The sequence below is a fragment of the Euleptes europaea genome, chromosome 1 (assembly GCF_029931775.1).
Source record: "Euleptes europaea isolate rEulEur1 chromosome 1, rEulEur1.hap1, whole genome shotgun sequence".
In the NCBI taxonomy this organism is placed as follows: Eukaryota; Metazoa; Chordata; class Lepidosauria; order Squamata; family Sphaerodactylidae; genus Euleptes; species Euleptes europaea.
The window spans coordinates 14,256,659-14,275,014 of NC_079312.1; the positions used below are offsets into that span (position 1 = coordinate 14,256,659).

The 18,356-nt window shown below is 47.0% G+C and overlaps 1 protein-coding gene across 1 annotated transcript; it reads right to left on the bottom strand.

Moving 5' to 3' along the window:
• Positions 1-3,934: 3,934 nt before the first annotated feature.
• On the bottom strand, positions 3,935-15,332 carry LOC130493728 (zinc finger protein 189-like). Its single transcript, XM_056867399.1, has 6 exons — positions 15,147-15,332; positions 14,486-14,578; positions 12,194-12,804; positions 11,670-11,938; positions 11,141-11,375; positions 3,935-3,941 (listed from the first exon to the last, which is right to left on the bottom strand). The coding sequence occupies exons 1-6, from the start codon at positions 15,330-15,332 to the stop codon at positions 3,935-3,937; spliced, it is 1,401 nt and encodes a 466-aa protein (XP_056723377.1).
• Between the last annotated feature and the right edge of the window lie 3,024 nt (positions 15,333-18,356).

Consider the following 18,356-nt stretch of genomic DNA (forward strand, 5'->3'; position numbering starts at 1 on the left):
TCAGTAGACTGTGTTTCACAATGGTTATATTATAAGCTGGTATTATTTGTAATGAGAGCATAAGAAATATATAAAAATAACAAAAGAGTTATAAGCGGCTGCGTGTTGAAATATTGTTCCTTAACAGGAGATTTAACCAACAGTACCTGGAGGTTGGCAACCCTACGTGGAATGGTGCTGTGGTGGGGGTGCTCCTGCCTTGACCCCAAGCTGTTTTCTTGCTCAGAAACAGTACTGGGGAGGGGGGGGAGAATACTTTCCCCATTTTTGCTGATCCACATGGAGCATTCTGTGCACAGGGTTCCCCAGCCCAAAATCATAAAGAGGCAATGTGTGGATTTTCTCCTAAGAACATGCATAGAGGAAGAGTTGGTTTTTATATACCGACTTTCTCTACCACTTAAGGAAGAATCAAACTGGTTTACAATCACCTTCCCTTCCCCGTAACAGATACCCTGTGAGGTAGGTGGGGCTGAGAGAGTGACTAGCTAGCCATTCAGCCTAACCTACCTCACTGGGTTGTAGTGAGGATTACATGGTGGAGAGGACAGTATAAACCACTTTGGGTCACCATTGGGGACTCTGACCATCTGTGGCATACAGGATTCAACAGAAAATGAAGCTAGGAGACTCAAAATTGGCCAACTATGTCAGGACGTTTGTGGGAGTTTCTGTGCCAAACAGGAAGGGAATCGTAACATTCTTGACCTTGTAAGCGTCAGAAAACTCCACCCCTACTTTTTGCATTAGAAGTGATGATGTCACTTCCAGCTCTGTGCCAGAAGTGATGGGCCCCAGCATACCTTTCCTTGACCCCCAAATCCTCCTAGCAAGCTGCCAGCAGCAGCAGCTGTGTTTGTAGGGGCCTCTACCCATGTTGTGTTAGTTTGTTGCATTAAGTTACTGCATCCATGCAGCCACCTTCTTTTAGTCACGATTGGGTCAGTCATTTCATTCAGTATTCATTCTGTTCCCTTTGTACATTGAGTATAGTGTGATGTTTCATGTATACCTTCTGTGTTGTGATTCCATGAACTGGTCCAATCCACTTCAGATACACTATTGAATCTGTGCATGGCAAAGTGTGACCCAGGGGGATGAAAAACGACCTCGAATGGCATCTTATTGATAGAAAACCTAGTCAGGATGAGAGACCACAAGACCAGGCCTTCAACGGGATCCTAAGCACGCCTGCTCAGAAGGACAACTCTTTGAATTTAGTGAGGAACACTCTCTAGAAAGCGGTGGTTATGACTGGAACCCTGGTCCCCAGTCCCTTGTTCAGTAATTCCTAAAGCAGGGGTGGGCAACCTTTTTCTTGCCAAGGGCCATTTGCGTATTTGGTTCCTTAATGAGGGAAACTTCAGCAAAGACCTGATATCTCCACAGGTCCCTAATTCACACGCCTGGAAAACTAAGCCCTCTCCCCCCCTCACAACTTCCAGCCTGTAACTCACAACCCTCAAAACCCAGCTGACAAGATGCCTCATTAGTGGTGACCTGGATTCATTAGACATTACTGTATTCAGGGTAAAAGGGCCAAGATCCTTACCCAGAGAGGCTGCGGCAGGGGTGGGGAACCTTTTTCTTGCCAAGGGCCATTTGCGTATTTATAACATCATTCGGGGGCCATACCAGGCGTAGCCCTCCCGGCGGAGGGGGGGTAGAAGCTAGGGTTGCCAGGTCTCCAGCCACCACCTGGAGATTGGCGGCACGAGGGCTCAAATATACAACCACACTGGAATTTCAACAAAAATCATATATCCTGAAAAGCATTACCTCATGCATAAACAGGAAAACAAATGCAATACAATCAAGCACAGCACTAACAGTAACAATAGTGAACAAACAACCAAAAAATATCGAACGGGGCAAAAAGCTCCCGTCTCAATTACAAAATCAAAATAGGGCGGGAAAATCCCGTTATCAAGGTCCAAAGTCTCAAGTCCCAAAGGTCCGTAGTGACCAATAATAAATCCAATAACAAAACGAAGGAGAACAAAGGAGAACGTGTGGCTAGTCGTTGGTGCACGTTTCAAAGGCTTTCTTCAGTTCCAAAAGAAGTGTGTGGCAACTACAGCTTTTAATCCATTTGATAATAAGCCCGTTGTCCAATAGACCGTCAGCTGTGAAATAAAAAATTAAGTGGTAGAATCACAATTACATACATAAGTTAATCATGTGGGCCATACAAAATGTTCAGCTTACCTAAGAGCGTTTTGATATTCAATAGCACATTGTCTTAGAATCAGCGGTAAAGGTAAGCAGGAAGTGAGGTTTAAATAGTGTTGAATCAGTATGAAGCAATTTTTAAAGAGACAAAGTACTGAGAGAAAAGAACAGGAAGAGTAACATCATAAACAGGACTGCTATCTCAAACGAAGCTTGACAGATCGAACTCATTGTTTAAACCCTTAGGAATAAGAGTTTGAAAAGCATAGATTAGGCGGGAAAGAAGGAAAGAAGGAAAGGAAGGAAAGGAAGGAAGGAAAGGGAGGCTTCCCCTCCCCAACACACACACACCCCTCATGGGGATCTCGCTCTCTCCCCCCCGGGCCACCCAGCAGCCCAGGATCACACACACACACACACCCACGTGACAGGGGGAAGCAAGAGCGGGGGGCGAGAAGAATGGAGCACGGGGGGGTTGGGCAGGGACCCTCTGGCGGCGCGCGGCAAGCGCGGGGCCCGGGAAGAACAAAGCACGGGGTGGGTGGGTGGGCAGGGACCCTCTGGCAGCGCGCGGCAAGCGTGGGGCCCGAGAAGAACAAAGCACGGGGGGGTTGGGCAGGGACCCTCTGGCGGCGCGCGGCAAGCGTGGGGCCCGGGAAGAACAAAGCACGGGGGGGTTGGGCAGGGACCCTCTGGCGGCGCGTGGCAAGCGCGGGGCTCGGGAAGAACGGAGCACGGGGGGAGTTGGGCGGGGCCCAGGAAGAATGGGGGAGGAGGAGGCAGGAGCTTTGGCCGCCCTAGCAGCTTCAGGCCGGGGTATGGGGTTCCACTCACCTGGAAAAAGCTGGCAGCGAAGGGGAGGGGTGCTGAGAGAGCCAGCCAGGTGCACGTGTTCTCTCTCACGAGGAACCGAAAGCAAGGAAAAGGAAGCCGGGAGACTTAGGGGAAACGCCCCTACAATCATCCAATCCACCTTCAGTTTTTTGTGCATGCTCTCCCGCTTCCCAGTAAAGCCTGAAATGCCGAGAGGAGGGCCTGGCTAGCGATAGCTAGCTCCGTGTAGCTCCTGGCCTCGGCAGGTGGGCTGTGGAGCTCCCAACCTCGGCAGGCGGGCCGGGGGCCGGACAAAATGATCTCGCGGGCCGGATCCGGCCCGTGGGCCGGAGGTTCCCCACCCCTCGGCTGCAGTCTCGTAATTCTCCTGCATGACTTCCCAGTACAGAGCTCTTCGGGCCGGATCCAGCACAGCCCATTCCTCTTGCGTGAAGAACACAGCCACCTCCAGAAAAGACTTCAGGGGCCCTGCAGGATTTCCCCTGTTCATCTTCTCTAACTATGCCAGAGTATTCACACAAGAAAGCAGAATCCCATGTGCGGGTAATCTGGGGAAAACAATTATGGAATACATCAAATTACTGCAATAAAAATTAAATGTGTCTTTTCAGACTCTGAAGAGTATCCCATGAGTCACATGAGTCACACAATCTGCAAAAATCAGAGGGATGCCACCTTGGAACAATATTCCAAGCGATACAGCTTCAGAAAATCATGTCTTATTGGACTTCTCTAGTGTCCCATTTGCTTAAAATCTGCATGGAATTAATTGCAAGCTGACACGGACGGAATGTTCCCCTACCTACAATACTATATTTGTGTGTTTTAGAAATACCACCAAAATTGCCTGTGTAGCGGATCAAACACAGGATCCCCACCCTCCATTGTAGCTTCAAATTGTTGCTGACCATTTTTTTTACTCTAATTCTTAACACCTGCGAAGTGGAAGGGAAAACAACCGAAAGGGGGGGGGATGTTTAGCACTGGGAGATTCCCTCTGGCCCAAGGACGGGGGAGGGGAGAGGCAGGAAACTCCCTGGGCAGGGGCTGAATTGCCTTCTGGCCCATCTGCTGAGGCCGGCCGCTTTTTTGCTGACTTTTTCATGGGGGCCACAGGAAGAGTGAATAATAAAGGAAGAAACCACCCGGCGTGGATCGGTGTTTCAAAGATAATGCATTTCTGTGCCCCGGAAGGCCCCCCCCCAATGCAAATAGGATCCTTCCAAGGCGCGATTTCTGGATGTGCCCCGGAAGGCCTCCCCCACCACCACCAGCTGCCGGCTCTTTTCAGGCTCCTTCCTGATTTCTCAGGTTCCGGGAATTGTCACGTGGCTGGTCTTTCTCTCCACGTGCCTGAGAATTTAGGAGCAGACTTAAAGACCCAGAAAAAGTGAGGGGGGAGACTGAATTCTCTTTTTAAAATGAGGCTAGGGCAGTGATGGTGAACCTTTTAGAGACCGAGTGCCCAAACTGCAACCCAAAACCCACTTATTGATTCAAAGTGCCAACGCGGCAATTTAACCTGAATAATAAGGAGGTAGCACATACCCATCAGGGCTAGTAACCCGTGATGGACTTTTCCTCCAAACATTTGTCCAATCCCTTCTTAAAGGCATCTAGGCTAGATGCCATCACCACATCCTGTGGCAAGGAGTTCCACAGGTTAATTACATGCTGGGTAAGTGGGTGTTCCTCTTTTAGTAGGGGATTTCACTGAAATGTGGGAGGCGCCGCAAAGCCTGCGCTGTGGCCCGAGCGCTCTGCTCCCCTCCAACCTAGCTCCTCTCCAACCCCACCACGGGAATCACCTTCGCCACAGACTCAACAGGTTGCCATCCGCGCCGCACCCTTACGCCACATGTGAGCTGCCTGGTATGTGAGCCGCCCTGCCGCATGTGACGGGAGGGAGGAAGCGCTCCCATTGGGCTGCTGGGCAGAGCGGCAGGTGATGTGAAAAATGCCCTCAGATGCGCGTGGAGAGGGGGAGGGGAGCAGCCCGGCCCCGCGTCCCTCTGGCTTTCTAGTAATGAACTCAGGCGAACTCTGTGCTGGGGCGACGGTGCGCGTGCCCATAGAGAGGGCTCTGAGTGCCCCCTCTGGCACATGTGCCATAGGTGCACCACCACTGGGCTAGGGTAACTACATGCCCTTTGCCTTTCAGAAAAATAGCATTGCTTCACTGGATCAAACCAAAGGTTTGCCACATTCAACATCCCTGTTTTCCACAGTGGCCTCAGCCCTGTGCATCTGGAAAGCCCCCCACGGGGGATGAAAGCAACATCGGCCTCCACAGAGTTGCCCCCAGTATTTGGGGTAAACTGCCTCTGAACATGGAGGGTCTACTTAGCCTCTAATGGACCTGGCCACCGCCATGAATCTGTTTCATCCCCTGTTGTGCCTGACAAAATCATACCGGCACTGTTCACATGGACACGAGAGTAAAGAAGACACGCAAGTGTCAACCCCCCCTTACTTCTGTCTATGTGCCTCAAAGCAGTACACACATGCATTGGCTCCAAAACCGCTGACTTTTTGCAAGGCTGATCACTCTGGCTCTCCCCCTCTCCTTTCCTCCCCTCCGGAACACTGTGAACTGTCAAAGAGATAGCTTTCATTCATAAATGTATCAAAAGGCGCACAGGCGCAATAGAAGGTAATTAAGTAATGATGTCTGGGGGGGTCGCATGTTCAGAATTGTATCTTTATGGAAAAGGAATGCGAAAAGTCTATAAAGCTGCTTGCCTGTACCCCGCCCTGGGTGGGCAGTTTCTCGACTCTGTTTGGTCTTGATTCTGTTTCACCCAGCTGCGATTCTTTGATCAAATAAACGAGCTGACTCCAATCCAGCCTCCTCCCTCATTGTCTTAACTGAATGCTCGGAGACTTGGGGTTCACAACATTGGTGCCCCGAACAGGGACCTCAAGCCTGAGGGCTGAGTCCCAAAAGCCAGTTTTGGGAGAGGGGCTCGAGTTGGAGCTCCCAGCTTTCAGGCAGCAGCACCCTGGAAAAACCTGATCCCAGTGCGCACCCCGACCTTCTTGGTTGCGGGGACTCGGTCTTTCCTCCAGGAGGCAGAGCCGGAGGAAAAGCTACCCGAACGCTGCCTGAAAGTAGGTTGGACCCACCAACGCCAGGAAGCATCATATCCAGGCTTCGTGATACCCGTGTGAGTATGGTGGAACGGGAGAACGGGGAAAGGGGGATGGAAATCCATTGTGTATGAATGAAGGGCTCAGTGCTAGATTTACGTATAAGCTAAACAAGCTATAGCTTAGGGCCCCACTCTCTTGGCTCCCCCCCAAAAAAATGTAGAAGGGAAAAAAAACTGGATGTACATTTCCAAAATATAAGATAAAAAACAAATAAAATAAGTAATGGGCCCCACCTCTTTTCAAGTATACTTCTTCTTAATTGTATTTCAGCTCAACAATTACTTTGATAAAATACATATTTTGTTATGTGCAAATGGCTTTAGATACCTATTAGGTCCATAAATTACCATTTAGCATATATTCAACACAAAAAACAGCGACAATTTGTTGTTGACAAAGGACATCTGGACATATAAAGGGCCCCATTACCTTCAATAGCTTAGGGCCTCATCAAACCTAAATCCGGCCCTGGTGAAGGCGGTTGAGTGATTTGTGCAGATCCTGATCACGCTGAAAAGGCCCACAGCTGCGGTTCTCCCAATCCTGCGAAGGACAGAGCCAGCGTGGATGCTGTCTAAAAACAATTCCCTTTTGTTTTGGGCTTGAGAGACCCCTTCACTCTCTTGCCCAACTCCTGCTCCGTAGGCTTGGTTTCAACACTTCCCTTTTCAGAAACCCCAGCGCTGCATACCAGGCTGTGCTCTGTGTTTTGCATGGCAGAAATTAAATGGGTGCCGCTTCCCTGCAGAGACGGGAAACGCTGCACCCAGGGCCGGATTAAGACCGTTAGAGGCCCTAAACACTTAACAGGTTGTGGTGCCTCCATATGTATGCAATTCAAAATACAAACAGTAATAAGCCAATGAAGTGCCCCAAATAAAGGTATTTTACCTGTGGCACTATAAACTGCCCGTGTACATAAACAGGTGCAGGAATCCTCCTTTTAGACATGACACCCGTATAGATAAATGCATGTCAGCAACCACCACCCCCTTCCTCTCTTTTCTTGCTTTCTATTCAGTTGCATAAAAGCACTCACATACATTCCTCAGTCTGCAACATTCCGAACACTGCCGGCTTCCTTGGGCTTCGCTAGTTTGTTATCTCATTAAAGGGACCTTTGCGTCTCAGCAAAAGACTTTGCTTAGTACAGAAACCGCTTGTTAAGAATGACACCATGGGAAAATTAGAAAATGTATCCTTTTTGTTAGAAGTCTATAAAGATTGATCAATTCACAATGAAAAGGTGATTCTTTCTGCAGTGTGACTCTCTTGGTCTCGGCTGGAGAAATTTGAACCCAGCTTGTACTGTTAAACTGGTACGATTAAATAGCATAAGCTGTAAAAAGTAATTCCTGATCTCCAGTGCGTTATCCTTGATCAGATCTACCTGGGGTAACGTTTTTTCTAGGCACAACACATCAAATAAATTTTTTCGTAATGAAACAAAACTTACAGTAGGATGGAAAAGAATGTTTATTTTTGTATACTTCCACTTTATTTATATTTGAAAGGTCTCTGGGTGCAGGAAAGGGTGCAGGTACACAGGGGCTAAAAGGAGCAGGGTGGGGGAAAAAAGAGAACCCCCAAATCCCAGTTTAAGGCAGAGGGGAGATCAGGCTGTTGCATTCGGTTTGGGAGAAGTTCTTTGGACAATCAAACTTTATCTGAAGTAGCCGTCACCAGGAGAGAAACGGGGAACGCAGTTGAACACATGAACTGCTGTGAACATCGGACAGCCCAGTGAAAACAGAAATCATTTGTCTGCTCACAGTAAGGGCCCTAGGAGGTGCTGGGTTTGGGGAGGGACTTCAATGCCATAGAGTCCAATTGCCAAAGCGGCCATTTTCTCCAGGAGATCTGATCTCTATTGGCTGAAGATCAGTTGTAATAGCAGATCTCCAGTTAGTACCTGGAGGTAGGCAACCCTAGTTGGAATGGTGCTGGGGCGGGGAGGCTCCTGCCCTGACCCCAAGCTCTTTTCTTGCTCAGAAACAGTACGGGGGGGGGGATACTTTCCCCCCTTTTGCTGATCCACATGGAGCATTCTGTGCACGTGGTTCTGCAGCCCCAAATCATTAAAAACCCAAATGTGTAGTTTGGCCCTGACAGCAGAAAGGTAAGTTTTACTACAGGCATGGGAAGACCACACTACATGTGTTCTTCCTGATATATGTGTTCACCATTTTCAAAGAGGCAACGTGTTGATTTTCTCCTCAGAACATGCAAAGAAGAGTTGGTTTTAATACGCCGACTTTCTCGACCACCTAAGGAAGGTGGTCAAACGGGCTTACAATCTCCTTTCCTTCCCCACCCCACAACAGATACCCTGTCAGGTAGGTGGGGCTGAGAGTGTGACTAGCCCAAGGTCACCCAGCTGGCTTCGTGTGTAGGAGTGAATGACAAAGTTGCGACTGGGCACATCGTGACGATTGCATGTAGCATGTTCTCCCCATAAAAGGTAAAGGTCCACTGTGCGAATACCAGGTCATTCCTGACCCATGGGGTGATGTCAAATCGCGACGTTTTCTAGGCAGACTTTGGGAACTCATTTTACCGACCTCGGAGGGATGGGAGGCTGAGTCAACCTCGAGCCGGCTACCTGAAACCAACTTCCGTTGGGATCGAACTCGGGTTGTGAGCAGAGCTTGGACTGCAGTACTGCAGCTTACCACTCTGCGCCACAAGACTCTTGTTCTCCCCATAGGTGTGGGAAAACATAATGACCGAAAAGGACTGATCTCAGATGTAGCTGTGCATCGAAGAGCTTACGTGAAGTTGCCTTCTACTGAGTCGGTTCACTGAGCCATCAAATCTGTGTCGTGGATAGAGAATGGCACTCCAAAATGGGTACCGAGGGGGGAAGGGACAGGCACAAAATGGCCGCTGTCTGGACCGAGGCAGATCAGCTCTGCTTTGGGGAAGAGATGCTCTTTCGTTTCGGTTTCCAAGGAAAGGGGAGTGTTGGTTTTCTGCATGGTCATAGAAAGAGGTCGCCAAACCCACCCAGGGACATAAGGAAGCTTGCATCTCAATGGCCAAAAGTGTGATGTGCCGCCTACCAGGGCTGAGCTCAGTCCAGCATCCTGAATCACACGAAGGCCAAGGATTCGACCCAGGGTGGCCAGCGGAGCTCTGGCAGCTGGTGGGATACACTGGCGGGGGGTGGGGAGGACAATAAAACTCGCATCAGGCAGCTTCCCATGTTATACATTTCCATGTGAAAGACACTTGGTGTAAATATTTAACTTGTTTTAAAATTTATTCTATTCTATATGTACTATATAATCATAACTGTTAAAACATTATAGATCTCATCTGAAACAAATCTATTCTACCGTGAGTTCTATATTATCTTGCTTCTTTTATTTGCCTAGCAGTATTAAAGATGACAATTCTGCATCGTCATAATACAATTTCCAATTTCTTTGGATTTCTTCGATTGTTCAGCAGGTGAGTAAGCTTGGCCATCACTGCAGGTTTGACTGAATTATCCTTGACCAGTATAAGAGGGACCTGGTTGCTGTGTCTCTGTATGCCCCACTCCTCTGTGTCTGACCCTTTCAGGCAGCTGGCCATTCTCACTTGTCCGACTCACTCAGAAACAGGAGAGTCGGGTCTTGCATGGGAGGATAATTACATCAGCATCTTGCCCGTTAAAGCTGCAGTTTGGAGATCTGAGTGCTTTTGCAGATGTGCATAAAAATTTGCTCCCTCCTTGACTTTTTTTTTAAAAAAATATTTTTCTCACAAGCAAACACAAACATTAAAAAATAAACAATCATAATATTTCAATATATGTGGAGCCTACTTAAAACTACATTTCAGTTACTGAGTTCTATGAATTATTTTCCAAACATTTTATTTCAACTATTAACTTCTTTGACAAACATTACTTTTGATTCTCAATATATTTTTCATATTTTTGCTTATAACATTTCTGTGCTGCCTTTCCATCCAAATATGGCCGTCAGCAAACATCAAAACAATTCAACACTAAAATATCAACACATTAAAAGTAATATCTCTGTGATATAACTTTTTATTTAGTCATGAAAGATAGCTAGATGGATAAAAAATCTTCCGCTTTATGCAGTTATTCACTGATGAGAAAAAACACAGGCAGTTATGTAATTTCTTTGCATGAATCCTCCTAAGTACACCAGATGTATGAGAAAAGCCATGCTTCAATCTCAGCATTTAGATGGCTTCTCTGCTGTGTGACCCCTTCGATGCGAATTTTCCCACCTACTGTGAATCATCCAATGACGATTAAACCTTGTGCTGGAATGGAAACTTTGACCACACTCCAAACATTTTATGGGTTCTCTCCTGTGTGCTTTCTCTTATGATAATTAAGGCTAAATTTATGAGAAAAGCTCATGCTACAATCTGAGCATTTGTATGGCTTCTCCCGTGTGAACACGTTGATGTGAAGTAAGGTGGTATCTCTGTCTGAAGCTCTTCCCACATTCTGAGCACTGATATGGTTTCTCACCTGTGTGAGACGGGAGATGTGATCTAAGGGTTGTGCTGTGACTGAAGCTCTTCCCACACTCAAAGCATTTATATGGCTTCTCCCCCGTATGAACGCATTGATGCAAAGTAAGTTTGTCCTTCTGACTAAGGCTCTTCCCACACTCTGAGAATGTGTATGGCTTCTCTCCTGTGTGCTTTCGTTTATGAGAAGTCAGCAAACATCAGAACAATTCAACACTAAAATATCAACACATTAAAATTAATATGTCTGTGATATAACTGATATATCTTTTTATTTAGTCATGAAAGATAGCTAGATGGATATGCAGTTATTCACTCAACTCAAACTTCTACCACACCTCTAACATTTTACGGGTTCTCTCCTGTATGCTTCCTCTTATGAGAATTAAGGCTTAATTTATGAGAAAAGCTCTTGCTACAATCTGAGCATTTGTATGGCTTCTCGCCAGTGTGAACACGTTGATGTGAAGCAAGGTGGTACCTCCGTCTGAAGCTCTTCCCACATTCTGAGCACTGATATGGTTTCTCACCTGTGTGAAACGGGAGATGTGATGTAAGGGTTGTGCTCTGACTGAAGCTCTTCCCACACTCAAAGCATTTATATGGCTTCTCCCCAGTATGAACGCGTTGATGCGAAGTAAGGTTGTCCTTCTGTCTAAAGCTCCTCCCACATTCTGAGCACTGATATGGTTTCTCCCCTGTATGAAGCAGGAGATGTGATGTGAATGGCTTCTCTCCTGTGTGCTTCCTCCTCTTATGAGAATTAAGGCCTGATTTATGAGAAAAGCTCTTGCTACAATCTGAGCATTTGTATGGCTTCTCCCCAGTGTGAACACGTTGATGTGAAGTAAGGTGGTCTCTCCGTCTGAAGCTCTTCCCACATTCTGAGCACTGATATGGTTTCTCCCCTGTGTGAAGCAGGAGATGTGATGTAAGGGTTGTGCTCTGACTGAAGCTCTTCCCACACGCGAAGCATTCATATGGCTTCTCCCCAGTATGAACACGTTGATGCGAAGTAAGGTTGTCCTTCTGACTAAGGCTCTTCCCACACTCTGAGAATTTATATGGCTTCTCTCCTGTGTGCTTTTGTTTATGAGAAGTAAGGCCTGATTTATGAGAAAAGCTCTTGCTACAATCTGAGCATTTGTATGGCTTCTCCCCAGTGTGAACACGTTGATGTGAAGTAAGGTGGTCTCTCCGTCTGAAGCTCTTCCCACATTCTGAGCACTGATATGGTTTCTCCCCTGTGTGAAGCAGGAGATGTGATGTAAGGGTTGTGCTCTGACTGAAGCTCTTCCCACACGCGAAGCATTCATATGGCTTCTCCCCAGTATGAACACGTTGATGCGAAGTAAGGTTGTCCTTCTCACTAAGGCTCTTCCCACACTCTGAGAATTTATATGGCTTCTCTCCTGTGTGCTTCCTCCTCTTATGAGAGTTAAGGCTTAATTTATGAGAAAAGCTCTTGCTACAATCTGAGCATTTGTATGGCTTCTCGCCAGTGTGAACACGTTGATGTGAAGCAAGGTGGTACCTCCGTCTGAAGCTCTTCCCACATTCTGAGCACTGATATGGTTTCTCACCTGTGTGAAACGGGAGATGTGATGTAAGGGTTGTGCTCTGACTGAAGCTCTTCCCACACTCAAAGCATTTATATGGCTTCTCCCCAGTATGAACCCGTTGATGCGAAGTAAGGTTGTCCTTCTGTCTAAAGCTCCTCCCACATTCTGAGCACTGATATGGTTTCTCCCCTGTGTGAAGCAGGAGATGTGATGTGAATGGCTTCTCTCCTGTGTGCTTCCTCCTCTTATGAGAATTAAGGCCTGATTTATGAGAAAAGCTCTTGCTACAATCTGAGCATTTGTATGGCTTCTCCCCAGTGTGAACACGTTGATGTGAAGTAAGGTGGTCTCTCCGTCTGAAGCTCTTCCCACATTCTGAGCACTGATATGGTTTCTCCCCTGTGTGAAGCAGGAGATGTGATGTAAGGGTTGTGCTCTGACTGAAGCTCTTCCCACACGCGAAGCATTCATATGGCTTCTCCCCAGTATGAACACGTTGATGCGAAGTAAGGTTGTCCTTCTCACTAAGGCTCTTCCCACACTCTGAGAATTTATATGGCTTCTCTCCTGTGTGCTTCCTCCTCTTATGAGAATTAAGGCCTGATTTATGAGAAAAGCTCATGCTACAATCTGAGCATTGGTATGGCTTCTCCCCAGTGTGAACACGTTGATGTGAAGTAAGGTGGTACCTCCGTCTGAAGCTCTTCCCACACTCTGAGCATTTATATGGCTTCTCCCCTGTGTGAGTCCTCTGATGCACAGTATATTTGCTCTTACAAAAGAAGCTCTTCCCACACTCCAAGCAGACATATGTTTTCTTGCCTGATTTGAACTTCTGGTCTTTGGATGCGTAGCTGAACCTTTCTCCATTTACAAGGCAATTATTCCTTCCTTTTTCTTTTTGTACTTTGCTTTGCGCTGGGATCTCATGCAAGTTTCTCCATTGACAGGCAACCAATACCTTCCTCTGCTTCTGTTTTGCTTCCCTTTTTCTTTTCAGCTGCCTCTGAGGTTCACCTCGATTCCAAGTTTCCGCCTCCAGAGCCTCCTGTCTTTCTTCAGACAACCCTTCTGGTTGCCCCTGTCTCTCAGCCTCTGACGTCTCTCCTATTGGAACAGCGAGAGAAAAATCAAATAAGAGCTCCAGGAAAGATAGACCTCTTAGCTCACCCTGTGAGGTAGGTGGGGCTGAGAGGGTGTGACTAGCCCAAGGTCACCCAGCAGGCTTCATGTAGAGAAGCGGGGAAACAGATCCAGTTCTCCAGATTAGAGTCTGCCGCTCAAGTGGTGGAGTAGGGAATCAAACCCGGTTCTCCAGATCAGAGTCCACCGCTCCAAACCACTGCTCTTAACCACTACACCATGCTGTGGATCAGGAGCTGTGGAAAAGTCTCATTAATCTCTTACTACAAGGAAGGAAACAGGACAGGAAGTGGGAGGACTGAGGGGACTAGAGGGGCAGAACAAAGAGGAACTGCTTCTCAGCACTGGACAGGCCTTTTTCTCCTAGCACTCTGTGGCAGCACAACCATGGTGTTTTCATGTTCCTGCATTTGAGGATTTTTTTGTCCCTTTGGGACAGTGAAGGAGATGTCAGCCATTTCTTGCCTCTGTAGGAGCTCCTCCATATTCTAAAATCCCCTCGTTTGCCACAAGAGACAAACCCCACAAACAGGATAGATTTGTCATGGGTGAAAATATGCTAAGATCATCCAAATGGGATGCGATCATCCAAGGAAGAAGGACCCAGACCTGTGGTGGCAGTTGCACATTTGCTCTCATGTCTAGTTTGGCCCTCGGTTGGCTACTCTTGGGGGGGGGGGTTTCCACCCAGGAGAAGTGCTACAATGGAAACAGGACCCCTTTTATATGGATTATTTCTTTGATTAGACAAAATGGGAATATGTGGCGGGCCCACAGGGGAGAAAATCCTTCAAAATAAACTAGAACTCCCCTTTTAGAAGAAGAAGAAGAAGAGTTGGTTTTATATGCCGATTTTCTCTGCCACTTAAGGGAGAATCAAACCGGTGGACAATCACCTTCCCCTCCCCACAGCTCTAGGAGAACTGTGACTAGCCCAAGGTCACCCAGCTGGCTTCATGTGTAGGAGAAGGGAAACAAATCCAGTTCACTAGATTAGCCTCCGCCGCTCATGTGGAGGAGTGGGGAATCAAACCCGATTCTCCAGATCAAACTCTACCACTCCAAACCGCCACTCTTAACCACTATACCATGCTGGCTCTGTATTGCTTTCTCCCCCTTACCTGTACACCTGCCCGGTTCCTCGTAGCTCTGTAAGAACCGCACTTCTCTTGGCTGGCACTGTGAATTAAGGAATGGTCCAGGAACCCAAAGTCCTTCCGGGGGAACAGAAAACACCATGAAGGGATTTAGACTTTCTGAGAATATTTATAGTGTCAAGAATACACCAGATTCTTTTTTGGGGGAGAAGGGTATTCAAACTAATAACAAGAACTTTGTTTCCAGCTTGATGGAAACACAATGCAAGCATTATTAGGAAGCAAATACCAGACACGTTGTTTCATCAGAAAAGATCTTCAACAATACATTGCTAAGAACACTTTCTCTCAGACAGGGGTTCAACACATAAAAATAGCACCCCGCTGCAACTCAGTAACCTGCTAGACCCCGCAAACCTTACTTTCAGTGCAGTCCTAAAAATGAGAATCCAGTGCAAATCTACTTAGTGTGGCTTGCCCCAGGAAGGTGTTCTTAATTGCCTGCTTGGTTCCCTAATGAGGGAAACTTCAGCAAAGATCTGATATCTCCACAGGTCTCTAAGTCACACGCCTGGTAAACTAAGCCCTCTCCCCCCCTCACAACTTCCAGCCTGTAAGTCACAACCCTCAAAACCCAGCTGACAAGATGCCTCATTAGTGGTGACCTGGATTCGTTAGACATTACCGTATTCAGGATAAAAGGGCCAAGATCCTTACCCAGAGAGGCTGCAGTCTCGTAATTCTCCTGCATGACTTCCCAGTACAGAGCTCTTTGGGCCGGATCCAGCACAGCCCATTCCTCTTGTGTGAAGAACACGGCCACCTCCAGAAAAGACTTCGGGGGCCCTGCAGAAGGATTTCCCCCGTTCATCTTCTCTAACTATGCCAGAGTATTCACACAAGAAAGCAGAATCCCATGTGCGGGTAATCTGGGGAAAACAATTATAGAATACATCAAATTACTGCAATAAAAATTAAATGGGTCTTTTCAGACTCTGAAGAGTATCCCATGAGTCATACGAGTCACACAATCTGCAAAAATCAGAGGGATGCCATTTTGGAACAATATTCCAAGCAATACGGCTTCAGAAAATGGTGTCTTCTCGGACATCTCTAGTGTCCCATTTGCTTAAAATCTGCATGGAATTAATTGCAAGCTGACATGGATGGAATGTTCCCCTACCTACAATACTATCTTTATTTGCGTGCTTTATAAATACGACCAAAATTGCCTGTGTAATGGATCAAACATAGGATTCCCACCCTCCATTATAGCTTCAAATCTGCTATGTTGGCGCTACCTTTTATTTACTCTAATTCTTAACACGTGTGAAGTGATTTGGTCTCACAGAAACAGAGTTTGTACATGACTGAGAGCCAGTGTGGTGGTTAGTGTATTGGACTGGGACCTGAGAGACCCGGGTTCAAATCCACACTCTGCCACGGGAGCTCACTGGGTTGAATGGAACCAAATGGTTCACAAACTTACTTTGATAAATTATTAGGGCCTGAGGTCTATACTGTTGTGTATAGCATACTGTAAGCAGGATCCTATAATGGAATTTCTGTACCGCTCAATGTGTCACGTTCATAGTTATGCTATGTTTCACTTCTTTCTGGTGCTTCCAGACTTCTACAACCCTAGTACAGTGTTTATTGAATGTCCCATTTAGTTGATTGTACTGACTCACTCTGTGTAATCTGCCTTGAGTCCCTGTGAGAAAGGCCGACTATTGATAATATAAATAAATATCTTTGCCAATCACTGGAAATCTCTCTTTGATTTTTGGGAACAGAAACATTTTTGGGATATATAAAAAATTATAAAATCAGCAAATTATATATAATGTTTTCTATAAACGGTTGATTGGACTGGACTGTTAGCAATAGATCATTTTCATTTATTTATTGTTGTTACGGTCATATACCAGCACGTGTATAAAACACAATTTTAAACCGTCGTTTATATAAAATACAAACAACAATCCACATGAAAAAAGTTACATAGCAATAGATTATTGACAAATAGTTCAAGTTCTGCCAGAGAAACTGAGAAGGGAAAAACTTAGGTGAGGAACACAGGTTGGCTTAAAAATGCAGGCAGGCTGAGGGTTGGGAGGGCCTCATATGCTGGCACGTGCCTCCACACAAATAATTTTATTGGCTGTGGAAAAGTAACAGCTCATGGAAAAGGATTCCGACCTAGCCTTCCTGAGAGGCTAGTTTTCTGGGCGCAGGAAACTCCCAGTTTGGAGGGACATCCCATCACACAAGGCCCTTCCTGTAGTCTGCAGCACTTATACCCTTGGTATGGGTTTTAATCCTGGGCAGGTTGAGGTCTGGGAACAGGGTTACCAATCCTGGGTCAGGGAATTCCTGGAGATTTGGTGATGGAGACTGGGGAAAGAGCTCAGCTGGGTACAGCTGTAACTGCTGGAGACCTCCAGGCCTCACCTGGAGGTTGGTAACCCTGCCTGGGGGGAGCTGGCTGAGAACCAGAGATGGGAGAGGCGGGGGAGGATGCCTGCGCTGATCCGGAAGGGAAACAACCGAAAAGGGGGGGGGGATGTTTATGTTGGAAATACAATGTCTAGTGCACAAAGGTTGATTAAAGAAAGGAAGATCAGCAGGGGGCAGCAAGTGTGAGAGTTGGATAGATAGAAAGGTTGTGATCCTTCTCCCTTCTCTTCCTGTGTTCTTGTTTGTTCCCATAATGCACCCCTCCTCTTCCTTCTTGTCACAGTGAAAGAGAGGAGCCACAGGCCGCACATTGCCCTGTTAGTTATGGACCCTAGTTAGAAATAAGCCTGTCTCTCAGTCGTTTGCCAAGTTAGTGGTTGCTGAATAAACTCACTTTGTTTAGTCCTTAATCAGACTCAGGATCATTCTTAACAAAAACTCCATTTCCTTCCGTTTTGTTGGGTATTAGATAGCGAGCTTTGCTACATGTCAGACAGTTAAGGGTTAATATTGTAACTGACCAAGTGGTCAGTATGGTGGCCATTGCAATCGTGCCTGGTGGTCACGTATACGACAATTTGAACGTTTAACTGCTTTCGATATCCTTTGTTTGGAAGTGAAAGTAGTTCAGTTGCGCTCTTCTCTTTTTGGAAGCCAGCCTGCTAGGATGGAGAGGCTTTCTTGTCCTTTAAGAATGCCTACTGGTGAGTAAGCTTAGCGCCTGCCAGAGGCTTCTGGCAAGCATAGGAAACCTAGCATGTAGGAAGGATTATTTGTTTTGCTCCCAGTGAATTTTCCCTTTACCCTGAGTTTAGAGTAAATCTTGTTTATTACCAAGACAAACGTCTTGTGCCTTTTTTGTGCGTGTGTGTGAGTCAAGCTTTATTTCCAATAGACCAGGATCAACGATCCACTCCCTCTGAACGGTAGAAGTAAGCCCTTAATAATCTAACCAGTTTAGCACTGGGAGATTGCCTCGGGCCCAAGAGCAGCGGGGGGGTGGGAGGCAGGAAACTCCCTGGGCAGGGGCTGAATTGCACCCCGGGCAAATTGTGGCCGAGGCTTTTCTGGCGGGTTCTACCTTCTGGCTCATCCACTGAGCTTGGTCGCTTTTTTTGCTGACTTCTCATGGGGGCCACAGGAAGAGTGAATAATAAAGGAAGAAACCACCCGGGGGGGGACGACACCCCCCACCCCCACGGAGTTTCGGCGTTAACGCACTTCTGTGCCAGGATCTTGCCTCGGAAGCGCCCCCCCCATTGCAAACGGGACCCTTCCAAGGCGCTCTTCCAGCCCTTGCACGATTCTTCTTCGCCCCCGCCCCCATTTCCGGCCCCAAAATCCCTGAGAAATAATAAAGGCACCGTTTTCGCAAACGGGCCCGGGCTGAGCGGGGCAGTTTGCGGCCGAGGCTTCTCTGCAGGGTTCTGCCTTC